At 48.3% G+C, this 22,732-nt stretch overlaps 1 protein-coding gene across 1 annotated transcript in view; it reads left to right on the forward strand.

Moving 5' to 3' along the window:
* The window catches only part of nr1d2b (nuclear receptor subfamily 1, group D, member 2b), a 36,344-nt gene extending 23,538 nt beyond the window's left edge, over positions 1-12,806 (forward strand). The window contains exons 7-8 of the mRNA XM_085988525.1: positions 7,113-7,323; positions 11,810-12,806. Of these exons, the coding sequence (XP_085844651.1) occupies positions 7,113-7,323; positions 11,810-12,006 (408 nt within the window). The 3' untranslated portion in view covers positions 12,007-12,806. The remainder of the gene's footprint in view (positions 1-7,112; positions 7,324-11,809) is intronic.
* The last annotated feature ends 9,926 nt before the right edge of the window (positions 12,807-22,732 follow it).

The following is a 22,732-nucleotide window of genomic DNA, read 5'->3' on the forward strand; positions in this document are numbered from 1 at the left end:
TAACCCTATTTCTAAATATTTTGTAGTTGTCTAAGCACAGGAGAATCAGAAATTATGCTGATTCAGTGGTAGTAAATAGTATAATAGCAAAATACTGCGGATGCTGGAAACAGAGTTAACATTTCAGGTCTGGGACCCTTCATTAACTCTGTTTCTCTCTCCACAGATGCTGCCTGGCCTGCTGAGTTTTTCCAGCATTTTCTGTTGGTAGTAAATAGTAGTTGTGTTTTGACTAATATTAAAATCTAATATCTTCCACTTTTTTCATCTCTACTGTTGAAGTCAATGACACACAAGTGGATAATCTTCATGTGTGAGTCTAGACAGTGTCAGGCTGCTTGATTATTGTAGGGGTAAGGTGAGAATCACAGCTGAGCATGATCCTGACCTCCACCAAACATGCAAGTGTGCCCTTCGAGCAGGAACTACTAGCTGACGGGTGAAGAACAGAGACTCTGGTTGGTCATTTTATTTTTCCCTTCCCTAATCTTGGGGCTGCTGTGTCCCAGATGTAGCACCCCCATTGTCACCCCACTGAAGGCAGCAACCAAACACGGCCCTTTTGTACTTCGTGTAGTTCAGCATGTTTATTACAAACAGTCTCAAGGCCATTGCAGATTTCGCCAGAATTTCCATTTGTGATTTTGGACTGATAAGACTGGAAATTCTGGTGGGATGGGAGAGTAGAACTTGGGTGGATCACTCAAAGGGCAGAAAGCAGATCCTCCAAGATTCCTTCTCATGTAAAATCCAAGTCAGCACCTGTTGGAGTGGGGTGAGCGAGTTTTCCATCCACCCCTATCTCCAAAGACTGCTTTGGGGTGTGACTGGGAAAGTTCCAGACTACCCTGAGAATTCTGCTCCTGAATACGCTCTCTCGGCCCAATGGAAATCACAGCAGCTGAGAGCTGTCATGACTTCTGTTATGTCCGTGTATCTTAATGTTGTGTCCTTCAATAATCAGACAACAGACTGCAGGGAACGATTCAACAGGTGTTTACTGAATGAGGGTTACTCTAGAACTAACTGTACAGATCACTACTCAGGGTTTATATACAGGTGTGGTCACTGCCGGTACTACAGTATACAGGAGCTGCAAAAAGTAGTTCTCCCCTTAAAGGTACATGCATTACAATTCCTCCCCTTTTAGATTAACAGTACCATAACACTCAGTTAACAATTAAATATCAAACTAATTACAATTAACACTTTTAACATGCAACATTAGCTGAAAATAGTCTATTTATAAATTCAGTCTTTGGGGAGGCTTCCTGATCCTTTCTGGATAGCGCCTTTCCCGAGTGTCTTGCTCTTGGTGCGGAGGCGATTCTGGCCCCCTGTCGTCGGTTGGTTCATCAGCTTCCGATGCTACTGTTTCTGGGGTAGATGCTACCTGTACGTTGGGTTCATCACCAGGTACGTATGGGCGAGGCATGGGGTTGACTTGTTCCTGTGACTCTAGGATCTGGTCAGCATGGCGTCTCACGATGCTCTCTCCAACGTCCACTGTGTACATTAGTGGGCCCTGCCGTGTGCATATTGTTCCTGGCTGCCATTTTTCTGTTCGGTAGTCACGGGCCAAGACTGGTTGCCCTACATTGAAGCTCCTTGTTGGCTTCTCATGGATGTGCTGGAATTGCTTACTCTCAACATCTCTTCGTACGTTTGGTCTGAGCAAATCCAGGCGAGATCTTAACCTTCGGTTAAAGAACATGGCTGGGGCCTGGTTGGTGACTGCATGTGTCGCATTCCGGTAGGCGAACAGGAAATTGTCCACCTTATGCTGCAACGGAATGTTGTCATTGTACATAGCCTTTATTGCCTTCTTAAAGGTTTGTACGAACCTCTCAGCCAATCCATTTATGGCTGGATGATACGGGGCGGATGTGTAATGCCTTACCCCATTCCTTTTCATAAATCTTCGAAACTCTTCGAACACAAACTGTGGTCCGTTATCAGAAAATCTGCTCTGGCAAGCCGTTCCTGGCAAAAATGGTCCGTAGGACTGCAATAGTTTTCTCCGTGGTGGTGGAGGACATTTTGATCACCTCAGGCCATTTCGAGTGCGCATCCACGGCTATTAAAAACATTGAGTCAATGAATGGACCAGCAAAATCAATATGCACCCGTTGCCATGGAGATGAGGGCCACTCCCATGGGTGTAGAGGAGCATGTGGTAGTGCATTTTGGACCTTCTGGCATCCTGAGCAGCTCTGTCAGGTCCTCGATTTGCTGATCGATCCCCGGCCACCACACAAGCCCTAGCAAGGCTTTTCATTTTCACCCCTCCCAGATGACCTTCGTGAAGCTCATTGAGCACTCTCTCCCTTAACTTGGGTGGAATTACCACTCGGGATCCACACATCAAGGTCCCCTGGCATACTGACAGCTGTTCTCTTCTGGATGAGAATGCTGGCAACAGTGAGTCGCCATGTGCTGGCCATCCCTTCACCGTCAAATCATATACCCGAGACAGCGTCTGGTCATTTCGGGTCTCCTTCTCTATACCAGCGTTAGTTACTGGCAAGCATTCAATTATAGTCGAATGAAATATTTCGACAGGATCCACTGCTGGTGCTTCCTCCGCAGTAGGCAGTGGCAGGCGTGATAGCCCATCAGCGTTTCCATGCTGTTTCGTGCCCTTATACTCGATTTCATATTGGTGCGCCCCTAGAAAAAGGGACCATCTTTGTAGCCGTTGCGCAGTCATCACCGGAACGCCCTTCTTTGGATTAAAGATGGAGACAAGTGGTTGGTGGTCAGTCAGCAAGGTGAACTTCTGCCCGTGCAGATAGTGATTGAACTTTTTCACTCCCCACACTAGGCTGAGGGCCTCCCTGTCAATCTGGGCGTAGTTACGCTCGGCTGAGGTTAGTGATCGTGACGCAAAGGCTATTGGCCTCTCTGAGCCGTCCGAGAATTTGTGCGACAGCACCGCTCCAATGCCGTAGAGTGACGCATCACATGCCAACCGAATTGGTAATGCCGGGTTGTAATGGGCCAATACCTCTTTCGATGTGATTAGTGTTTTACTCTTCTGGAAAGCTCGTCTACATTCGTCACTCCACTTCCATGGCACCCCAGTTTGCAGTAGGGTGTTCAGTGGGTGTAGTATTGTAGACAAATTTGGCAAGAACTTATGGTAGTAGTTTACCAGCCCGAGGAACGACCTCAGTTGTGACACATTTTCCGGTGCTGGAGACTTGACTACTGCCTCAATCTTCTCTGGGGGCTTATGTAACCCCTCTTTATCGATAACGTGGCCACAATACGAGATCTGTTTTCTAAAAAACTCGCATTTGGGGCGGTTAGCTCGGAGCCCATATTCCTGCAATCTAGTGAGCACCTGCTCCAGGTTGGCAGGGTGATCACTGTCATTTTTGCCCGTGACCAGGATGTCGTCCAAATAACACTGGGTTCCTGGGATCCCTTGCAGGACTTGTTCCATTGCCCTCTGCCAAATAGCCGGAGCTGATGCTACCCCGAATACCAGCCGATTGTATTGGTAGAGACTTTTATGGGTGTTGATTGTGAGGTATTTTTTTGATGCTTCTTCTACCTCCATTTGCAGATACACCTGGGCCAGATCAATCTTAGTGAAGCGTTTCCCTCCAGATAGCGAGGCGAAAATATCTTCAATCCGCGGAAGTGGATATTGTACGGTGTGAAGGATCGGGTTCACTGTTACCTTAAAGTCCCCACAGATGCGAACCTTCCTTGGTTCCCCAGGCGTGCTGCTCAACAACTTTTTCATCACAGGGACGATGGGTATAGCCCACTCGCTCCAGTCTACCTTGGACAGTACACCTGAACGTTCCAGACTCTCCAGCTCTGCTTCGATGGCTGGGCGGGCCTTAAAAGATTTTGGCCTTGCGTTTTCTTCAATTTTAATCATCGCTGTCATGCCTTTTAGTGTTCCGAGTCCTTGCTGGAACATTTCTTTCGCGTCAGTTAGGATCTTTGACAGTCGCCCAGGTGTGACGTCGTCATCCTTTTTGTCAGCCACAGTCAGTGCCTGTATGGAATGCCAATCTAGCTGTATCTTCCGGATCCATTCACGTCCTAGTAGTGGTGGTCCTCCATCTGGCAATACATATAGGTCCATTTTTGGTGTTTCCTTGCCGTTATATATAACGTTCACCCTTATTTTTCCTTTGGGGTAGACTTTTTGCCCCGTGTACGTCTTCAAGACAATCTTTGTATCTCTCAAGGGTATATGTGAGAATAGCTGCTTGTGGTCCCTTCGGTTTATGACTGTTAGGGCTGATCCTGTGTCCAATTCCATTTTCACTTGGACTCCTGCTATCTTGAGCATGACCCAGATAGTTTGGTGATCCTCTGTTTTGATCACGTAGTTTCAGACATCGGCTCCTTGCTTCCGGAGTCTGTATCACTCTTCTGTTCGTCTGAACTACTCTCCGTCACCTTATGTACCTTCTTGTACTTCTCCTGTGGAGATTTCTTGCTGCTGGTTTTCTTTCCCGACCTGCAGACTCTTGCTATGTATCCTACTTTTCCACACTGCACACTGTCCTTGAACCAGCAATCATTATGGTCGTGTGTTGTTCTGCCGCAGCGATAGCACTTCACTGTTCCGTATGACATTTCATTTGTGCCATATTCTTGCGGTCTCCGTTGTATCTCTGCAGCACCCCGTGCTGCTGCTTCGTGTGATACTGCAATGCTGAAAGCCTTGTCCAGCGTAAGATCCTTTTCTGATAGAAGCCGTTTCTGGGTTCCTTCACTTTGAAGCCCACACACAAACTTGTCCCTTAAAGTATCTGCTAGTCCCGTTCCAAACTGGCAGTGTTTCAATAGCTTGCGCAGTTCCGTTAAATACTCAGCATTGCTTTCATCTTTATGCTGGTTCCTTTTGTGAAACTTGAATCTTTCTGATATCAGCAGCGGTGTGGGGTTTAAGTGATCCTGTAGGATTGACGCTATGTTTTCAAAATCCTTTTCTACTGGCTTCTCGGGGGTTACTAGGTTTCGTAGTAAGCCATACGTTTTGGCACCCATTGAATTCAATAATACCAGCGCTTTCTTGTCATCTGGCACTTCATTCGCCTTGCAGTATACTTCTATGCGTTCGACATATGTCGTCCAATCTTCGACTTCATTGTCGAACGCTGTGATACTGCCACTCTTCGGCATTTTTGGGTGTGGTTAGACTGGCTTAAAATGGCATCTCCCGCGCTTTCCTTTCTTCCCCGCTGCGGCTTAAAATGGCGTCTCCCGCGCTGCTGCCAACGCCGCTCTCGGCGGTCCTCGTGGCAAATGGCGACGCCCTGTGGGTTTCGTGCGCTGCTCCTGCGCTGCTGCCAACGCCGCTCTCTGCGGTCCTCGTGGCAATGGCAGCGCCTTGCGTTTTCCTGCGCGCCTCTCTCCCCCGTTGATGCTGCTCGGCCCTTGAACACCGGCTGCGCTCTGCTCTCTCTCCCCTCTCTTCCCCGTTGACGCCGCTCGGTCCTGAACCCCGGCTGTGCGCTCTGCCCTCTCTCCCCCGTTGACGCTGCTCGGCCCTTGAACACCGGCTGCGCTCTGCTCTCTCTCCCCTCTCTTCCCCGTTGACGCCGCTCGGTCCTGAACCCCGGCTGTGCGCTCTGCCCTCTCTCCCCCGTCGACGCTGCTCGGCCTTTTTCAGTGCCGCTCGGTCGGGCTCTTGCCCGTCGCTGTCCGGGAAGGGTCTGCGCAGTACCTGTTGCCAGCCCGTTTCGCTGGACCACCGTGACTGGAAAGCCAAGCCTGGCTCTCGACAGCCTCCCCTGCGATGCTCAAATCTCCGCTGGATGACTGGGCGGTTGCCCGTGGTCGACGCCCGTGCTTCTGGACTCTACCTTCTTCCACTGTTCTCCAGGAGTGAATCCCTGGGAGGTGATGCAGAGTTGCAGGTAGGTTCGAATCTGCTCGTTGCCAATGTTATGTCCGTGTATCTTAATGTTGTGTCCTTCAATAATCAGACAACAGACTGCAGGGAACGATTCAACAGGTGTTTACTGAATGAGGGTTACTCTAGAACTAATTGTACAGATCACTACTCAGGCTTTATATACAGGTGTGGTCACTGCCGGTACTACAGTATACAGGAGCTGTAAAAAGTAGTTCTCCCCTTAAAGGTACATACATTACAACTTCCGTTGTGGGCCTTGCAAAGGCCCTAAGACTGCGGGAAAGGCCATTGATCTCGGACAGGATCGATTACCTTCATTCTACCCATGGATTTAACAACAAATCTTCGGTTTCAAGGGACTCGCTTCGATTTTCCGCTTTGTGTCTGTACAGGCCAACTACTTCTATGACCTTGTCACAGCGATTTGGGACGGGGTCAGTCTCAATGGCTGCGGGGAGGGTTGCACTACACTGCTCCTTCCAGCAGGCGTGCAGGGACCTAAAGTTTCAGGGCCATACTCTTTCTGCTGTGACAGTAAAGCAAACAAATGGATTTTGTATATTATGAGCCAATGTTGCTCAGCACCATCCTGATCTGAATGTCCACACACTGTTCATGAATTTACAGCATTTGGATAATTTCTTTGGTAATCCCTAACTGAAAGGACAGGTCGGGTTCAGGAAACTTTGTTAGGACGTGTATATATTACATTGCTATTGAGAATAGAAATAAGAATTACACAATCCATTTGCCAATGATTCTCAAGCTGAAGGTAGCTGTGGAAAAGTAAACAACAACAGAAAATGCTGAAACACTCAGCAGGTCAAGCAGCATTGTGGAGAGAGAAACAGAGTGTGAAAAAATAAACCCTGGGTACTCTCCCTCTACAATATTTGTTCCCCTCCCATGTCTGGATACCGATGGTAAGAAAATGACATTCCCCCTCTGCATTAGTGAGTCTAAAATGAAAGAAACAAATATTAGACTGCTAATCTTGACCGATTTTAAAAGGAAACTCTAGGGTGAAACAGTAGTTTTCATTGGTCAACTTGTGACACGACTATTTACTATTGTTTGATAATGATGAGATTTTCTTTGGTGAGGAAACAAGTGGAACTCTAATTTATGAAACCCTTTTTCTTAAATGTAAAAGTTGATGTATGTTATATCCAGAATCTTTCTGAATGATGTGTTGATGAATGCCTGTTTCTGTCATTGGCAGGTGTTAATGGTACGCTTTGCTGCTTTATTTGATGTACATGAGCGTACAGTCACATTTCTTAGTGGAAAGAGTTACGGCATGGAAGAGCTGCAGTTACTGGGGGCGGGAGATTTGTTGATCTCCATGTTTGAGTTTAGTGAAAAGCTTAGTGCCCTGCAGCTCGGTGAGGAGGAGATGAGCTTATTCACAGCAGTTGTCCTGGTTTCTGCTGGTAAGAGAAGCTGCTATAATTGTGTTTATTCACAAACTATATGTAAGTGCCATTGTTATGCCACTATCCTAGAAAACAATTTTTTTTTTGGTTGAATGACAAATTAATTGGAAAATAAAACCAGTTCAGAAGGTGCAATAAATACCTTTTCTGAAACTCCTCAAAAAAGTATTACAGTAGTAATAATTGTGATGCTGTCATTCCACTGGCATTTTGGATCCTTTGTTGCTGTACACTATGGGCTAAAAAATCGATTGCGTAGCACCCGTTGTTTGGGCGCTACGGGTGCTGTATTGGGTTGAAAATGGCGTCCAAGCTGCACGCGCAAAATTCTAGTGCGGGCCATGCCGGACGCGCTCTTGATGAGGGCGTTGGTGCTGGGAGCGTGTGCCAGAAGTATGTAGACAGATTGTGACGTCAATCAGTGTGCAATGCTGATTTGACACCAGCGCTGCCATTTTCGTCCTCAACGGTGGAAGTTAACCTCACACAGCTGAACATGCGTTCAACAGCTGCAAGGACCCCCTACTAATGTTCCCCCAAAGGTGCGCAGCTGCGCACCGATCGCACGGGCCGCTCACCAGCTGCTGCCGCTGGAACAGATACGGCGCACGCACAAAGCCGCAGCAAATTTAAAGGGTCCACGCAGGGAAAAAAATTAGAGGAAACATTACCCCCTACCAGCGATATTTAAAGGGATCGTTTTCTGATTAATTTCTACTGGCTCTTTGTAAGTTTGTGGAAGTGTTTGGAGTTCTCCAGAGTTGTTTAAAGTTGATGACAGGGAGTGGTGCTTCAAGTGGAGAAGGCCTTGCTTCTGACTTCAAGGGTTCTGGTCAGACCCCTTGCTCCCAGTCATGGCTGCTCTGGTTCTCATCCCCCTTGGCCTGCTGCATGACGGGGAGATGGAGCAGAGGCAGCGAAGAAGAGGACAAGCTGCTCGCAGAGGGAGGAGACGGGCTCTCAGTAGGAGGCCTTACCCCCCTAGGGTCTTCCGAGAGCAATTCTCTTACCTCAACCTAAGCCAGGAGCAGTGTGTGAGGTGTGTCTGCTTTACGAAGGAGGTGCTCACAGAACTCTGCCACCTCTTGCAACCAGACCTGCAGCCTCACACCAGGGCAAGGACAGCACTGCCAGTGGCTGTGAAGGTGGCCCTGAATTTCTTTGCGTTGGGATCCTTCCAGGCTGGAGCAGGCGACATCTGTAACATCTCTCAGTTCGCCGTCCACTGCTGCATAAGAGAGGTGACAGACACTCTTTATGCCAGGAAAGGGGACTTAATTGTCTTCTGTCTGACCAGAGAGAAGCAGGCAGAGTGTGCACGTGGCTTTGCCAGGATAGCGGGCTTCCCCGAGGTGCAGGGCGTCATCGACTGCACGTATGTGGCTTTGTGTGTGCCGTATCTAAATGCTGAGATGTACGGCAACCGCAAAGGTTATCACTCACTGTGCAGTTGGTGTGCGACCATGCACAGCACATCATGATGGTGAATGTCCGGTATCCTGGCAGCAGCCATGATGCTTTTTCTGCACCAGTCTGCTGTTCCCTCAGTCTTGGAGCCACCAAAGCAAACTACTGGGCGACTGGGTCTATCCACTGACCACCTGGCTCATGACTCCGCTCCACAACCCAACCACACATGGGCAGCATGCGTACAATGAGAACCATGCTGCCACACGGAATTTGATAGAGCTAACCATTGGCGTCCTTAAAGAACACTACTGCCTTGTCTACTCTGGAGGAGCCCTGCAGTACTCATCAGAACGCGTCTCAAGATTCGTCATGGTCTGCTGCATGCTCCACAACCTTGCCATCATGAGAGCACAGCCCTTGCCACCAGACATGGCGACCAGCTGAGGAGGAGGATGCGGAAGAGAAGCAGGAAGCGTAAGAAGGAAACGGAAGGGAGGATGCAAACCAGACAGCCCCTTTCTGCCCGGGCTGTCCGTGATCAAATCATCCGACTGCGGTACGAGTGAACACAACCCCAATTCCCCTTTTAGCATTTATCCCACACCTTACCTTACCTCTGTTACTGACCATCACAGTGTCCTCTTGGCCAGAATGCTGAAATAAAAGCCACCACAAAAGAAACATTCCAATCCAAATTTATCCATCAATCAATCCAATATAACCTAACAAAAGTCAACTAATCACCCTTGTGCATTCCCATAGTGCCTGTCTTCAGTGTGCCTTTGCCTGTCCTAGTGTTCCTACGAAGTGCTACCCCAGTGGCTGATGGAAGGCTGTTGACATTCAGTGGGGGAGACTGCAGATGGCCTTGCAGGACGACCTTGAGCTTGACCTCAAAGGCCTGGCTTCAGACTGCACCACCATGGCATGGGTGGCAGCAGTCTGGGGTGGCTGCCTTAAAGGCAACAGCAAGGGCACTGGCAATGTGGCAGTGGTGGGAGCACGAATGCTGTCATCCTGAGAGAGGACAGCAGGTTCGTCCTCCACGGAGCCACTGCCACTCCCCCAGGGCGATGCCTCACCATTCCTAGCCATCTTTTGGAGGACAGGTTGCTGGATTGCTGTGACACCCTGCAAGCCCCTTGCCACAATGGTAAACACAGCCACAATGGCAGCAGGCTGAGTTTGCATGGCAGCAAGCTGAGCCTGCATGAGAGCAGTCTGAGCTTGCAGGCAAGCTTCCACTGCAGCACCCAGACGTTGGTTGGCTTCTGCTTGTGCTGCAGTGGAAGCTGAGACATCAGCCATCATACGCAGCATCATGGTTGGGTCCACAAGTGCATTAATGGATCTGCCCACCCCTTCCATGCTGGAAAGGATGGGCTCCAAGCTCTGTTCAAGGTTGGTGTTGGACTCCTCCATGCTCCTTGACATTGCACTCCGGGTCTCTGGCAGGCCTGTCAATGCACCAAGCATTTTGTTGTGCATACCCATCAGCGTTCTTCTGTAGGCTGACCCATCGAAGTCCTCTGTAGCAGAACTCAATGTGCGACTTCACCCTCCGGGGAGCTAGCACCTGCACCCTTTCTCACTGCCCTGGCTGCAGCCCACTCATGCCTGGTGGCTCCCCACGTGCAGATCCTGCCTCTAAGCTAGCTTCTAAATACTGCACAGTGCCAGTATGAGCTGGTGGCTGCGAGTGTCAGATCGAGTGACTTGTGTTTCTTCTTCATCACTCTCTTCTTCTATAACCACTGGCTGGGCCGGTTGGATTTCTTTGGTATCTGAAATGAGAAAGGCACAAGGGTGGGGTTGGGGTGAGGGGAGGGAGGAAAGCAAGAGGTGCATGCTTACACCATGTGCAGATTGTAAATCAGAAGAGATTGTGGGATAAGTGGGATGCGAGAAGGAGGATAACAACGTTTGAGGATACTGGCATCATGTACTCTTTAAGCCCTGCCGCTGGCCACGAGCTCCGCCATGCCCCTCCCAATAATGGCTAGCACCATCTCCTCCAAAGGGATGAGGTGATGCAGGCAAACCTGTCCCTTGCCTGTTAGGTTCTGCTGGCGCCGGTTATGCGCAACTTTTTCTTCCAAGAGAGAGGGAAGTAGGTTAGTGCAATGTGTTTGGGTGATGTGCCTGTCATGGATGAATAGCTACTAGCGTGTGCAAGCTGTGAGATGTGGGTGTGAGGCTTGCAGCAGTGGTAAATGTGTGGGTGAGGTGAAGCTATGAATGTGAGGTATGAATCGTGTTTGGTAGAGATTGTTGGTAGGTCAGTGATGGGGGTGTGGTGCATTGAGCAGTGTGTGAGGCTAGTGGTGCAGATGGTGGGATATAGCATTTGAAGATAAATTCACTGACCTTGACCACTTGTGTGAGGTCATTAAACTTCTTCCTGCACTGCGTCCATCTCCTTGGGGCTACACTGCTGGCATTCACCACAGTGGCTATCTGCTCCCACTGCACTTTGCTCTGTTGCCTGGAGGGCCCCCTGGACCCCCATGGAAAGAGGACCTCTCTCCTCCTATTGACCTGCACCAGGCCACCAGTGCTGCATCGGAGAACCTTGGTGCGGCTCTCTCCCTTGTGCCATCATTATAAGTCATCATTAATTGATTCCTCAGCCAGTTGAATGATCTGATGCAGGCATAATGCACCTCCCCTTTAAGAGGTGCGGACTGCCTTTAAGTAGTGCAGGCTAGCTTTAATTGGTGCTAGCCTCGCATGAACTTGGGCCCCCTGCTGAGCGTTCTGCCACTGAGCAGCGCGTTCAGCACTGGGCTAAACGCCACAATCATGCAAATGAGCAGGCAGCACGAAGTTCACGAGCTGTCTGCAGTCCTCCGAACAGGCGCAGGTTGCTAACGCATTGCGATCCCCGTGCCCGTTTTTGGGGCAAACTCATTTCTAGGCCTATGTATTTTGCTTTGTAGTAAGACAGACCTTTGCTCTCATTTTTAGTCATTAAAATCAAAATATAACTGAACTAACTTTCCTTGTAGAAATGCTTATGACTCTAACATGATTCTTCATGCTTTATTTGATTTTAAATTAATTTTTCTTCTAGATCGGTCAGGAATAGAAAATGTTAACTCGGTGGAACAATTACAGGAAACTCTAATTCGGGCACTCAGAACCTTAATTATGAAAAATCATCCAAATGAATCCTCTATCTTTACAAAGCTCCTGCTGAAATTACCCGACCTGCGTTCTCTTAACAATATGCATTCAGAAGAATTGTTGGCCTTTAAAATACACCCTTGAATTTATGAACACGTTCTTCACACTTCATTTCTATTCTGTTGCTGTTGTATATTTTGTGAATGAGTATGCATATTTTATGTGTATATATATAAGTACATTTTCTCCTGCATTATTTTTGAGCTACAAAGGGAGTAATATAATCAAATATTGAAAATTAGAAGTATACAGAAGATATTAATTAAAATATATTTTGAGATTTTAACTTGTATGTAACTTGAGATTGAATATGTATATAGATATAACTGTGTTTACACTTCACTGTTAAAGATGACTTCGGTGATTATGGCTCCACTTTAAAATGGCATTCGAATGATATGGGAAACCTTTTGGATTTTTATTTTATTTTACCTTTAGAGCTTTAATTTTACAAGTTCCTGTTCTATGGTGCTGTGTCTTGATATCAGTGGAACAACAAGAACACAGCTTAAGGAATCTGCTCTGCTTTCATAACTAATTTTCTGTCCAGTTTAAAAAGAAGAGTTTTGTAACAGCCTGGCAGTAACTTGTGGAGTCTGTGATCAGTGCAGTTCTCTTCCTGATGCTTCAGTTTATTAAAAAAAGCCAAATTGAAGCACTTGAGCAAAATATTGCAACTAGCATGTCTGTATGTCTTGTCTTTGTTAGCTGCAGCATTCAATGATACTAATCTACATATAATGCAACCGCTTTTGTACCTAAGTAACATTTTAAAGTTTAATATTGTCCTCCTGGATTGACTACTGTAAAATGTGCTTTTTAATTTGTATTATGATTATTTTTGAATGTGAATAGATGCAGTAAAGTAATGGTTTGAAATGCGATGTGCTTATTTTTTTATTCTCGTTTGTGTATTGTAGAGTGAGGCAGTTTGGTACCAGAAGCTTCTGTTGTGCGATGGTGTGTGTAACTTGTTCTAAAGCTTTGTAGCATTGTATATCCAGTAGAGTGAATCTTCCCATTGCCCAGAATTTACTGACGCTGTGCCGATGACGCCAAGCTAAATTAAGTAACAATGCAGGGCAGTGTATGTCATCGGCACATCAACTGCTCGACTACATAGCTCACCGCCTCTAGTGCTCAACAGAAATGTAGCCCAAAAAATATTTTTAATTTATACCAAGTGTAGGAGAATGTGAAATTTCTCCTCCGTATAGTTTTCATAATTTCTGCCCCCCCCCCTCCCCCAGACTGAGTAAATTAAGCTGCATTGTTCAGTTCTCGTAGCTCTTTGCAGTGCTCCAATGCTCATAAACTGCAAACATAAGCTTTTGAGGTCTCTTAGTACAGAGAGTCCTTTGTTAAAAGACCTCCCTGTTAAGATTATTTTAAAAATGTAGGCAGAGCAGCTGATGTGCTGAGTTCACATGAAAACTCTTGTTTCACCAATTTTTCCTTCTCTGAAGGTACTGGGGGACAGTTCCGAATGTGTTTGTCAACATCTGCTACCTGACCCAAGTGGCTGTCATTCATGTGTGAACCTTGACAGCAAGTTTTGGCAGGCTGTTTGGCTGCTGGAGTGGGGTGAGAAAGGAAGGAATCCTGTCATTACCTGATGTCTACACACATTCCCATCAAAGGTTATTGGACAATGATCAGGAGCAGAAACCCTGGTTGGTTATTGTTACCCCTTTCCCTTACCCTGGGGCACTGACTCCATCTTGACTGAGATCTGCCAACTTGAACATGAAACCTTGGGGTTAATTTTAACCCTGATCAGGTGAAGGGGTGGGGGGGGCGAGTGTGAAATATACTCGCGTACCTGTGCTTCGGGCAAGGTCTTTTAATTGCTGAGCCTCGTCGCAATGCTGCTGGTTAGCTGCCTGTTTGAAATGGAGAGAGATGTGGATGGCTGGCAGGTAGGGGAGGAAGTTTGGGCGGCTGGAGTCTGCCGGCCAGCACAAAGGGAAGGCTCGCTGGCAAGCAGTTAAGTCGCGGGGATGTGATTTCAGGAGGGTGTGTCTGGGGCAGAGGAGGCCGTGACTCCTTGTGTGGCTCACAGGAGCACTACTGCTCCTGCCCTCACAATGGAAAGTTTTAGACTTGGAGGCCTCTTCTGTTTCCAGGAATCTGAATGGTTAAGTAACCAGTTTGTTTCTTCCTGTCCATCTACCTAGTTTCTGTCAGGTAAGGTTAAAATCAACCCCCTTATGTGCATGGCTCAGCTGTTTGCTGGATCAACAGACTGAACTATCGGGGGAATTGATAGGTGTTTTGAGTATTAACTTCCTGCAGCAATAGCAAATGATGTCTTTTCAGAAGTGAGGGTAATGTTAAGCCAGTGAAGGTATGTTATTACCCTTGTGTGGAGAGTAATTCCTGTCCAGATGACTTTAAATAAATGTTGCATAGTGTTTGATAGTTGAGTCAGGTTCATCTAAATATATCAGTCACTATCCCAGTTTTTGTATAATGACTAATAAAAAAAATGCAGCCCTTTTTACATGACCCATGGCCTTTTAATCTTTGTGCTCAAAGTACCTTAAACTCTGTGTCCTAAACCCCAAAGCAAGCATTTGGTATTTGTTTTTTCAGCCAATTTGAAGCACATTATTACTAGTTATACATTTAACTGCAAAGACATATAATAGTTCCCAAAGGTTCAATTTTATTTTGTAAGCCTGATGCCCCAGGACTGATGTATTTTCTGCCAGGACTACTATTAGCTGTGATCTAGTTCTAACACCTTTTCCTGTGTACGCCACTAGAAACTGGCTATTGCAATAAGACTGATGCATAGCCTGGAAATTACAGTTATATGAACAATTATAATGCTTGTATAAAATTTCTGTCTCTGCTATTTTAATGGCGGTTGTAACCCATTTATACAAACATATACTAAACATTCATATAACTGCTCAGTAATTTCCAGGCGAGTATTATTTATGACTGGACTTTTAAAAAGCTCTTTAAAACCTCCATGCAGTGAAATGTGCAATTCCAAGGTTACCAGCACCTGTTAAAAAGGTCATGTCTTAATGAAAAACTGTTTGGCAAACGTTTTTAGAGAGGAGAGCCAGAAGAGCTGTATCACTTGTTATCTTGCTGGCGTTGCATGTGCGTGATGTGACACAATGAGGTGTTCCAGTATCATGTTGTTTGGTTTTTTGGGAAGAGTTCTTTTTTCAGTTGTTTGCAGACGCTTTTTCATGAAGACTATATTTGCTTGACTGTTTTGGTGAGAAATTGATCTAATGTGGTTATTGTAAGTAACTAATGGTTATCTCAAGAAGAAACTAAACTGCAGAAGGCACAGACTTCATTAAACATTTCACATTGTATCTGTGAAATGGTAGTACTGTATAAATTTGCACAACTAAGGAATAAATATTGCCAATACCCATAAAATGCTGGAGATTGTCTTTTATTACAAAAATAACATTGATAGGCCACAATCACCAGGCACTGGCAGTCTTCACCTATAAATTTATGGGGAGCAGGGGGAGGAGATGGTGGTTGGGGCGAGGGGAAGAAATTGCAGGGAGAGTGTTAAGATCGAGGGAGTCAGATCAGGAGGTGAGGCGGGAAATTGCGGGAAGAGCAGCAGGTAAGCTTGTTGGGCCTGGGGGAAACGTGCCTGCTCCTCCTGGCCCAGTGTTGCAAATGCATTTACCTTATGGATCCGGTCCTTCTCGCCTCCTTTTACTTGCCGGGTTGCCTGAGGCCCAGGAGACCTGGCCAAAATGGATAAAAAATAAAAAGCTTGTTAAAATGGAGATACGTGGCCTCCTTTAAAAGCTTTTACTGACTGACCCGCCTCCTGGGAGTGGATTGGTCGCCTGCCCTTGTCCTGCCTCCATTAAAACCAGAAGTGGGCGGGTTGAGTCGGGTTTCAAATTTTTACTTCTCATCCGACCACACATTCTTTTGGGGGGGGGGGGGGGGGGGTTAAAATTACCCTGTGGTGATTGTTATTTTTCTGCCAATTTTTTTCTGTCAAGGATTGATTCCTGCTGAAGTAATGGTACTCTCTGGTATCTCATCCAAGCGACCATCAATCCTGTAAGAAATTAAGTTTTCAGCCAGGATTCTAGCTCCTGATTGCTATCCAGCAATCCTCGTTAGAAAGATATGGGGCTGTGAAAGCGATCTGTGGCTGCTCAGGCATTGTACATGCTGGTAGTGCATACAGCTGACCTCACCAGATAATACAAGATCAGCTAATTCAAATACCAGCATGATGCTTCCAGCACATAGTATATGTCATGCTAGGAGTGCACAGATAATGGGAATTTCTGAGCAGCAGCTCTTAAAAGGACTCCTATTTTTTTTTTTACAGCTGTCCTGTTGTGGAATAAATGCTGAAATGGTTGTAATAAGTCAACAAGAAAGAAAAGCTCAATTTAACTAATGAAGCTGCTTTAGAATTACTATTGTAGGAGATCCCTTTTGGAACAAAGTTTACTCTCCTGTGAAATGTACTGCCAGAGCTGTGTGGTTTGAAGTGTAGAAAGGGCAAATTTAGCTCTCTCTAGAAACGAGCAGGTCAGAAGAATTTTTTTAAATGTGTTTTTATTCATTCATGGGATGTGGGCGTCGCTGACGAGACCAGTATTTATTGCCCATCCTTAGTTGCTTGAGAAGGTGTTGGTGAGCCGCCTTCCTGAACCACTGCAGTCCGTGTGGTGAAGGTACTCCCACAGTGCTGTTCGGGAGGGTGTTCCAGGATTTGCTGGCCTCAGGAAGGTTGCCAATATAACAGCTGCTCCTATTTTGCTTCCTTACATTGCAGCTTACCAGCACTGCATCATAAGCTTGTTGCTGCATCAGAGGGAAAACCAGGCATTCTGCCAACCATTTGTGCATTTTCCAAATATACTGGCATGCCCTTGTTTTGTCATTGCACTCTGCATTGTTAGTAGGACAAAGCATTTGTCTTGTGACCCAGTAACTGGCAAACAATAGACACCAAACATGCTGCCCACACCACGTACCTGCATGCATACTGACATCTTAATGTAAGGTGTTGCTGCTCTGGACACTTGGGTCACATTCATCTTCCAGATTTCTTAGTTTGTAAGAGAAGGCTGCATATAACGCATGTCAACCAATTCAAGAGGAGGGAGGAATTACTTAAACTACGACCCTTGGTTCCTTATGAGAAGAGGAATGTGGAGATACTGGGCCTCGAGACAATTGGAGCAGAGGAGGAGCAGGTCAAAGGCCTGGCTAGTATGATTCTTTATCCTTTTTTACTCATTCATTCACTCCCTCATGAGGCATACACTACACCATAACGTCTTGCACTATAAACCTCGGTTTCAAAGGCTGTCTTACCACTACCATTTTAAAATGCTATGGGGGAGAAATTCAGTTGGTTGCGTCACCCGTTAGCGCCTTAAGAGGAAATTGAGCGGACATTTAGCGGCGGCGCTAAACCGCAACGCCCGCTCAGCTGCGCACGGAGATCCTGACGTCATTTCATGCTGCAACGCCCTTGGGGCGCCCCGAACCGGAAATTCAGTGGCGCCCCCCTCCTTTCCGCCTGTCGCTCCCAGCGACTGGTTGACTGGAACGGTTCCCAGTCGCTGTGAGACTGGGGGGACACTGTTTAAAGGGGGCTCTTCCTGGCTTCTTTGTGGTAGCCATTTTTGGACCACTCCTGAGAGAGAGAGAGAGATTTGCAGAGACAAAGGGAGAGAGCTTTCTGCATTGAGTCAGCGCTTGCTGAGGTACTTTTGGCTTCTGACCAGAACTTTGTAGTTGGTTTGCTTTTTCACCGGCATAACCTTGAGTGGCCACATACTATGGGGGCTGCAATGGGTGGGAACGTTGGGCTTCTCCATTACATTGAGAGGGCGCAGAGAGAGAGTGCCAATCATGGCCAGACGGAGGAGGGCCAACAGGCGTCGGCACACGAGGCCTTACCGTCCCAGGGTTTTCCGCCAACAGTTCTCATACCTCAATATGTCTGAGGAGCAGTGTTTTCAGAGGCTGCGATTCAGCAAGGAGGTGGTCACTGAGCTCTGCCACCTGCTTCAGCCAGATCTGCAGCCTCAACTGAGGAGCAGGACATCTCTGTCAGTGGCAGTGAAGGTCACAGTGGCTCTCAACTTCTTTGCCACCGGCTCCTTTAAATCCGCTACTGGGGACATTGCCAATATCTCCCAGTTCGCGGTGCATTGCTGCATCCGTCAAGTCACGAATGCCCTCCTTAAAAGGAGACGTCAGTACATCTCCTTCCCCATGACCCCGGACAAGCAGCAAGAGCGCACAATGGGATTTGCAAGAATAGCGGGCTTCCCCATGGTCCAGGGCGCCATTGACTGCATGCGTGTGGCTTTGCGGGCGCCGCAAGAGGATGCTGAGGATTACCGCAATCGGCGTGCTCAAGCAACGGTTCCGCTGTCTGGACCATTCCGGGGGAGCCCTTCAGTACTCACCTGAGCGAGTCTCCTATTTCGTTGTTGTATGCTGCATGCTGCATAACCTGGCAATCCTCAGGACTCAGCCACTGCCACCAAACATTGGAGCACCAGCAGAAGAGGAGGAGGAAGAGGAGGAGGAGCAGCAACACCAAGACAGGAGGGAGGCACAAAGTGCAAGGGCCGTCCGTCAACGGCTTATACCAAGTCGGTTCTAGGTCCCCTTCTGCCATTCAAAGAGCACGAATGGAACCGTGCCGCAACCCCTAAGCCGGTCAAGGCAACAAATAGTTCAAAGAGCAAACATGCACATTCTGAATAAAGACACTTCTTTATTTAACAAACTGTGTGCCCTTCCCGCATGACAAAGTAATAGAGAGAAACCCCCAAAAAAGCAGTCAGTCACATAACTGGCTCTCACAACCTGGAGACAATGAACAAAACAGTAACCAAAAAATGACCATGGTCCTCGGCCTTCAATAAAACATTTAACAGCATTTTGCCACACCTCCTACTTTTTGCCCTTCGAGGGTGATCTGCTTCGCTTGCGAGATTCGCCCCTTCCCACCCTGCAGCTCCTCCGCAATGGGACCCCAGTGGCTGCAGCAAGGCTGGGGGAAGGCTGCTGAGTGTCAGAAACTGAGACTGCAGATGCCCTTGAGGGACGGCTTGGACCAGCTCTGGGCCTGGAGGACCCGGCTGCTGACTGCTCCAACTCTGCATGGGCGGCAGCAGTCTGTCCTACAGGTGGTGGCAGCTACAGTGGAGAAGTGACAGTGTTGGCAGCAGGAATGCTGTCATCCTGAGAGAGGACAGCTACTCCCTGTTCGGACGAACACTGGCACTCCCACGGGGCAGCACTGCAGCATGCGGAGCAATCTGCTGAAGCACAGACTGCTGGCCTGCTGCGGCGCGGCGAGGGCCCCGGCGATTCGTGCCCGATCCAGCGAGGGTGGCAGCAGTCAGTGCTCGTGTGGCCTCAATCTGCGTCTACATGAGACCAGACCGCCTGTGCTGCGCCGAAGTCCTGGAGACTCCTTGCCTGTGCTGCGCCGAAGTCCTGGACACTCCTTGCCAGTGACTCAATGGATTCGGGCATCCTTGCCACTGCAGCCATGAGCTCAGTGTACCTGTGCTCCGCCTGGGCGCTCAATTCAGCGAGGAACCGCACCTGTTCTGCGCTCACTGTAGCAGGACTCGAGGCCAGACTCTCCCTCCGGGGAGAAGGCCGCCGAGCTTCCCTACCGCCCCCCCCCCCCACATTGCTGCAGCCCGCTGGGCCCTGGAACTTCACCCTCCTCAGACCATTCCCCCCTGCTCCCCTCCAGGGAAGACTTGTCCCCATTATGGCCATGGGCTGCCTCGGCTGAGGGTGGCACTGATGGTCCGGCTTCCTCCTCCTCGTCGCCTTCAGAGTCACTCACAGTGGCAGCTTGAGGGCCCGCCTCCTCACCTGGCGAATCAGCATCTGAAAGCAGGGAGGTACAAGAGTGGCTTTAGCGTGAGGACAGGGCGGCAGCGAGGGAGGCATGAGTGCAGCGATGTACTGTATTGGTTCGATAGTGGCAAAGGATGCTGGTGTGAGGCACAAGTGGAAGGAGAGAGGTCAAAAAGGTGATGACCTTACCATTGCTGTCCATAACGGGGTCGGCATCTCCAGTGGCGACGGGGCCAATCATCCGGCCTGCCATAATCCGCTGGACTCGCTGCTCCAGATCGGTGAGGGCTTGAAGGTGAGGCCGGCCTCCCCCGGTCCGTTGCTGCTGCCTCCTGTTATGTGCCAGCTTGCCCTGCAAGAGAAAGGACGGGCTCTGAGTACAGTGTGAAGCCCTGATCTTGGCTGCACTGCCTCCCATGGTCGAATAGCCCTTACAGTGTGTAAAGTGCTGAATGTACGTGTGAGTTTCCTGAAAGGGCCATAGGTGTTGGATGAGGGTTGGGCATTCGGGCTTTCAGGACCCTTTGGCCATAAAGTGAGGTCGACATGCAGGGATGAAGAGGATTCTGAAAAGGGCACTCACCCTGACGACCCGAGTGAGGTCGTTGAACTTCTTCCTGCATTGCACAGGGGTCCTAGGCACCATGCTGCTGGAGGTCACTCTGTGAGCCACCTCCCTCCAAGCTTTGCGATAGTCATTGGGCAGCGGCCTCCTGCCACTGTCCGGGAACAGGATAGATCGCCTGCGCTCCACCGCACCAACCCCTCGCTGAACTACTGCGCTCGCTCCCTGTCCCTCTCCACGATCCTAGGCTTAAGAATGTGGCAGCAGGTCTGTCCAGGCCGAGAATCAGGGCTCCGATGCGCAGGGTGTGGCTGCAATCCAAGATCGAGCCTCACCTTTAAGGGCTGACCGTCGCCAGCGTGTCTGCGTGCAATCGCTAACTGGCCGCACCTGCGCTGCGCCAGCCCTCGGTGGTAGCGCCTCGCTTCTCCGGCTTAGCGCCTTAAGACGGTCGTGCAGCACCTGTTTTAGCGCTCTAAGCACCTCCTGGGGCGACGCAGGCCAATTTACCAGTAAGTGGCGATAATTTGCACTGGGCGCAAAATTTCGCAGCCGCCCGATACTTACGCCCCAAATGGGGCGATACTGAATTTCTCCCCCTATATGTACTGCTGCTACTCTAGGTGCCAAAGAGGAGTAGGTGGCTGAGTGCCATGACTAGCCTCAACTGAGCACCGAGTAGCATCCTATGCCACTCACTTCTACAGTGGCAAGCACCATCATAGATGTATCCACTCTGGGTGGGTGAGCTATTGAGCTGCAGGAGGGACCACTTGGTGAAGTCGAGAGCATGAGTGAGGAGGAGGAAGAGCAGGCGTAATTGCAGCTCAGAACTGCAACCTGCTGGCCAGAGAATTAGTTTGAGGGCTGACCTCAGCTGCTGAGCCCATAGATTCAGATTACACAGGGCCTGCCTACAAATATGGGTTGGAAGCTCAGTATCACCATTTGTGAGTTTGGCAAGCAATGTAAACAGTTCGGGGTGTCTTTGGGGGAGTCCACAACATGCATCTGCCCAGAACTGCATGTCATCTGACTGAGTTGCAAACTACTATGGAGAGTGAGGTTACTGCAGGTTCGTCTGCAATAGAGCCACCTTTAGTTGAGATTTGAAGCTCAGACATAGCTTCTATCACAAGTGCTTTAACTGGTTTTCTCAATCTACAACAGTCTCTCGCCTGGATTCACAATGTTGGGGAACCAGACCATGCAAGGTGCAAACAACCTCATTGCTGCCTGACGGCTTGCTTCCACAGAGCGTCAAGCTGCAGGGAAATGGTAAGAGCTGCCTCAGAAGGTGCAGATGTCTCTCAGAGTGACCCCACATCCAGCCATCCTGCTCACATGACTACAGGTGATTAGATAGCGTACAGACCCAGGCAGCCCCATAACAATACCCGTAGCTCCTGTAATCACAAGAGACATCTATTGAACCTCCTGGGTCATCTGCATCCTTACTGGCAGACAATGACACCCAACAGTCATCTCTCACTATTCCCTCCCTGGACCTCTCCACCTCTCTTTAAAACCTACATCTTTGACCTGTCCTAATATCTCTTTTTGTGGCTCAGTATCAAATTTTGCCTGATAACACTCTTGTTTTACTACATTAAAGGCGCTATATCAATGCAAGCTGTTGTTGTTGTTGTACACTTTCACTATGGGGCAGCACTGAGGAGAACACACACCTTCACTACACAGGGTGAATAAAATCTGCTATAAATAGGACTTTTATGTGTCTGCAAAATAATGTGTAATTGCACTGAATGTTGTAGACATGAAGCTGCATTCATGGGTACTGTTGGAAGGCTGTGGGCAATGGTAGGGATGGTTCAGGAGAGCGGACAATCACATGCACAATTCTGTACCAACGATTATTGATCAGCTGCACATTGATGGAGTGGAATCCCTTTCTGCTCATGAAGGAGGTAGCTTTGGGGGTGGCTGTTCTGTACTTTGGAGCAGACAGAATGAGGAAGTGTATGGGTCTCGCTTGTTGCAACCTTTTCTTTTAAACATGCCGTAAGGCTCTTAGTGCTGCAAGTGCTTCCAGGGTCCATTGTGATACACAATGTGACAAAAGAGGACGCCAGTGCCCAAAGTGCACCAGGGCTATGGGTACCAAGGATTGTATCATCAGTCCCTATATATACAGACAGATGGGATCAGGATTGGATTCAGCTATGATGCCAGGTAACACTCTCAAATGAATAATGGCCACATGGGTGAGGTACAGATGGGTGCTAGTGCCCTTGGAACTGTAATTCAGCCAGAATCAGCCTTTCAAGAGAAAACTGGAGGGGGACCACTATTGTGATCCATTGGGATAGACAGTCACTAAAAATTCATAATCTCCATCCATGCTTTGTAGCTTTTAAAGTA

Source organism: Somniosus microcephalus, chromosome 5 (assembly GCF_052327205.1).
Source record: "Somniosus microcephalus isolate GS21.2 chromosome 5, FLI_Smic_1.0, whole genome shotgun sequence".
NCBI classification, from domain to species: domain Eukaryota; kingdom Metazoa; phylum Chordata; class Chondrichthyes; order Squaliformes; family Somniosidae; genus Somniosus; species Somniosus microcephalus.